The sequence below is a fragment of the Benincasa hispida genome, chromosome 10, assembly GCF_027475165.1.
Source record: "Benincasa hispida cultivar pf3 chromosome 10, pf3_genome.v1.1, whole genome shotgun sequence".
Lineage (NCBI taxonomy): Eukaryota > Viridiplantae > Streptophyta > Magnoliopsida > Cucurbitales > Cucurbitaceae > Benincasa > Benincasa hispida.
In genome coordinates, this window is record NC_143487.1 from 14,073,518 (window position 1) to 14,078,279 (window position 4,762).

Below are 4,762 nucleotides of genomic sequence, written 5' to 3' on the forward strand. Positions count from 1 at the left end.
GTTGATAGGATCCCCTTTTTTACATCCCCGTGTCCCTCCCGTGTGGCGACATGGGGACGAAAAAAGGAAAGAGAGGGATGGGGTTTCTCTCGCTTTTGGCATAGCAGGCCTCCTAACAATGACGAAAAAAAGTAAATTGAAATGGATGATTTCTTCCAATTAAAGTGCAAGAAAATGCATTATTCATCTCAATTTTCTCAAAAAGACAAATAAAAATTTGACCATTGTTTTCTAAAAAATTAAGACTCCATTTGGTAACATTTAATTTTTATTTTTGAAAATTAGGTTTATTTTCTCTCAATTTCTTACAATCATTTACATTTTTTTTAAGTAAAAGAGTTGAACCTTAGTCTTTAAAAAAAAAAAAAAAAAAAAAAATTTAGTTTTAAAAGATTGACTTGATTTTTTTATAACATCGATAAAAATAGATAATAAAAATAAGAAATTTAGAGACAATAGAGATGTTTATAAGCCTAATTTTGAAAAACTAAAAACTAAAAATTAAGGATCTATTTAATAACCATTTTGGTTTTTAGATTTTGTGTTTGAAAATTAAATCTATTTTATTCATATTTTTTACAATGATTTGTATCTTTTTAAAGTACAATGGTTGAATTCTTAGACAAATTCTAAAAAATAAGAACAACTTTTTGAAAGTTTTTTTTAATTCTAAAAAATTAGTTTGATTTTTTAAATCATCATTGAAAAGTAGATAATAAAGAAAGAATCTTGGATGTGGAAATAGTGTTCATAGGTTTAGATTTAAAAAATAAGAACAAAAAAAAGTTACCAAACTAAAGAGGGTTACAAATGTGACATGTCCTATTAAATTATTATCTCAATATTGTCAGAAAACTGACAATAAAAAAATAGCAAAATTATTAAACACAAAAGCCTGCTCTTCTTGATTTACTAACAAACATCACCTAATTTAATGAAAAAATAAAATTAGTATAAGATTAAGAAGAAAAATACTCTATGATCAATTAATTAATCAATATCTGTATCTGACTTGTTGCCCAATTGCGCAACATTAGGAATCTAACTGCCCGAAAAATATCTGATCCCTGCCCGAAGTCAGCATTTCAACTGCCCTTTCTAGTACGGTCAGCTTCTCTCTTTTCCCAAACCTCAGGCTTCTCCGACTCCATAAGCGATAGTATTTAGTAATGGTCCTAATGGACCTCTTCGTACTCCGTGGCACTGCCCTCCATTTCTGATCAAAGGGGTTCTTTAATGGAGGTCGGAGTCTACGGCGGCGGCCTCTGTTGAGTTTCTTCTGCTCTGTTTTGAGCGTTTTAAGCAGAGGAAGAAGATGGGTCAGGGGCTGAGTTGCAGTGCGAGTCATGAGAATGGATTGTTTAGTGCTGTGCAGTGTGGGGATTTGGAGATGGTTCAAGTCTTGTTGAAGAACGATCCATCTCTGTTGCATAATACCACTCTCTATGATCGTCAATCTCCGCTTCATTTTGCCGCTGCTAATGGGCAGATCGAGGTCTGTTCTTGTGTTTTTGCTTGTTTGATTTGGATTTCGTTACCTATTTTGGTTTATTGATTGGGGATTTTGAGTTTTGCGTTTTGTTTTTTCATTATTAGATCCTCTCTTTGCTTTTGGAACGATCTGTAAATCCGGATTTGTTGAATCGTCACAAACAGGTGAGGGATTCTTCTTTTAATTTGAATTTATCAGTTACTTTGGAATTGTTTCTTCTCACTGGGTTTTGATTCTTGAATGTGAATGTTTGTACTAGACTCCGCTTATGTTGGCAGCAATGCATGGGAAGATCTCTTGTTTGAAGAAACTCCTTGAAGTTGGAGCAAATGTATAGAATCGAATTCCATCTCTTGATTCCATATCTTTTTGCTTTTTAGTTTTCACAAAACCTTGATTTGAAAATATACTATTACTAATTAGGGTATAAATCTTTTCAGATTTTAAAGTTTGATTCTCTTCACGGGAGAACTTGCTTGCATTATGCTGCTTATTATGGTCATTTTGATTGTCTAGAAGCCATTCTTTCTGCAGCTCAATCAAGCCCTGTTGCTGCTTCCTGGTATTTGTTGCTCCGTTTTAACAAATACCCATTTACTTTTCATTATAGAATCATTGATTAACTTATTTTGAAATAGGGGATTTGTACGATTTGTGAACATTAGAGATGGTAAAGGAGCAACCCCTTTACACTTAGCAGCTCGTCAAAGGAGACCCGAATGCATTCATATTCTGTTGGATAATGGAGCTCTTGTTAGTGCTTCAACCGGTGGATATGGGTATTTTTCTATATCAAGTATTCTTTAACTTTCTTTCATTTAAAGTTGGATTTGACAAATTTCTATGAACAGATGCCAAGGAAGTACTCCCCTTCATTTGGCAGCTCGTGGGGGATCCTTGGATTGCATCAGGGAATTGTTGGCTTGGGGGGCAGATCGTCTTCAGAGAGATTCCACTGGGTATCATAACATAATAATTTACATCATAATCTTGCTCTAAATGCATATTGATCAGCTAATTAAGTCCAGGCTTATCTTTCTTTCTGTGTACAGGAGAATTCCCTATGTAATTGCTATGAAGCACAGACATGGAACTTGTGCAGCCTTGCTGAATCCTTCATCCACAGAGCCACTTGTTTGGCCATCACCCTTGAAATTTATCAATGAGCTTAATCAAGAAGCAAAAGCTTTATTAGAACAAGCTCTAATGGAGGCTAACAGGGAGAGAGAGAAGAGTATCTTAAAGACAAATTCTCATGGACTTCCCTCTCCATCACATTCTGATGCAGTGGATGACAATTTGTCTGAGGTAATCAAGAGTTTCCTTTGTCATTAAAGAATGTCTTTAACTTTTAAAGTGGATTTCAAACACGGCAGCCATTCGGTATTTGAAAAGTCATGACTCACTCTTTGACTCGACGTTATAGAGTTGCGTTTAAATCAAGAATTTTCGAGTTAAAAATCATAGGTAGTAATGAAACAATGTTATGGTGATTGATAAGATTTTGAAGCATTTTGAACCCTCCACACTGTTAGTGGTATTGCTTTCCCAATTTGGAGGCATTCACTTTACGTCTGAAAGCATCTCTGATGTAATGTAGACTTGTCATTTGTTTCTTAGAGAGCTTTTTCAACTTAGGCTCTTAGAAGACACGTGATGAATGGTCCCATTATCTGCAGTTTCAATTATCAGTTTCTCTTCACTTCTCAGCTTTTGAATTAAATTATTTGTATTGCTGCTTGAGTTTCTGGTATGGTTCTGTCATCCCATTGATTAGGTGAGATTTTCAAGTGCTTTTGAGATCTTTTATGTATTGGGAAACTTGACTTCTTTGCAGATCAGTGATGGAGATGCAGAGTTATGCTCCATTTGCTTTGAGCAAGCTTCCACAATTGAAGTCCAAAACTGTGGCCATGTTATGTGTGCTCAATGCACTCTTTCCCTTTGCTGCCACAGCAAACCGAACCCAACCACGGCGTGCCTGATGCCTCCGGTTTGCCCGTTTTGTCGAAGCAACATTCTACACTTGGTCGTTGCAAAAACTAAAACAAGGGAAGAAGTAGACGACCACGAAACTAATAACTCCAAGCAGAGAAAGGGAAGGAAGTCCCACAACTTCAGTGAAGGTGGCAGTAGCAGCTTCAAAGGGTTGTCGTCGATGAGCTCGTTTGGGAAGATCGGTGGTGGCCGGAACTCGGGACGGATAGCTGCAGAAGAGGATCAGTCAGTTGATAAGCTTGGTTAATAGGTGGAAATGGCAAATCATACCATCTTTTTTTTATCAACCAAGATCCTCTTTTCCCGCATTTGCAAACAAATCAAAAGGTTTCAATTACTTGACTTTTAATGTCGGGTCCCTATCAATACATAATATAATATAGAGTGGGAAAAAAAACCAAAAAGCCAAAAAAAAAAAAAGTTGCTTGTAGAATTGGGAAATAAGAGAGATATTAAGCAAAGAAATGAGTTGGGTTGGTGACTTTTTTTTATCTTTGTGGGTCATGTTTAGTTGTAATATGATTTGTTTAAGTTGATATTGAAAAGTCAAAAGAAAAAAAGAATGAGAGAGATTATTTATTTAAAAAGAAATAAATATCTGAATTCTTGAATGGATAGGGGATATTGGGACCGAGTTGAACAAGTCAAGGACTCAATGTGTTGGGTGAGAATGAGATGGAGATTAAAATAAGCTTAAAATATGGGAAATGATCAGAAATAGCATTATAAGTCTTTTTTATTTTTTAGAATTAGTATGCTTTTTTAAAATTCATTTTTTTAATCTAATCCATTAGTTAAAAAGTTAACTTTGTGATGGTTTTGGGTTAGGAAGTACAAATACTTCTAATTGTGTAGAGAATCAGTATTATGATATGGATGTGTCCATATATGTGGTAGATACGTGTCTGATACGTGATTTGAAGTATTTGATTTTTTATTTTTATTTTAAATTACTCAAAAACACACTTTAAATTAGTTTTGAAGGATTAAGCAAACTTCACGGTGATTTTGAAAATAATAAAAGTGATTTCAACCATTTTAAAATCGCTTTCAAACATAAAAGTTCATTTAAATTGAGCAATCCAAAACAAAATAAATTAAAAATGATAAAAAAATAAAAAATTGAAGAAAAAAACCCGAAACGTAATCGAATCTTCATTCTTCCATTTCTCTCTCACTATTTAAATCATGATTCACACCCCTTCATCCCCAACTTCATTCTTTATGTTCTACTTCTTTCCTACCGTCTACTCCAGTCGTTCAACAATCACT

General features: G+C 34.5%; 1 protein-coding gene across 1 annotated transcript; it reads left to right on the forward strand.

Moving 5' to 3' along the window:
* Positions 1 to 917: 917 nt before the first annotated feature.
* On the forward strand, positions 918 to 4,085 carry LOC120088862 (putative E3 ubiquitin-protein ligase XBAT31). The gene is made up of 8 exons (XM_039046306.2): positions 918 to 1,495; positions 1,597 to 1,656; positions 1,752 to 1,823; positions 1,933 to 2,054; positions 2,131 to 2,271; positions 2,344 to 2,451; positions 2,545 to 2,800; positions 3,330 to 4,085. Exons 1-8 carry the CDS (start codon positions 1,316 to 1,318, stop codon positions 3,735 to 3,737), a joined length of 1,347 nt encoding a protein of 448 aa, XP_038902234.1. The 5' UTR covers positions 918 to 1,315; the 3' UTR covers positions 3,738 to 4,085.
* Positions 4,086 to 4,762: the final 677 nt, after the last annotated feature.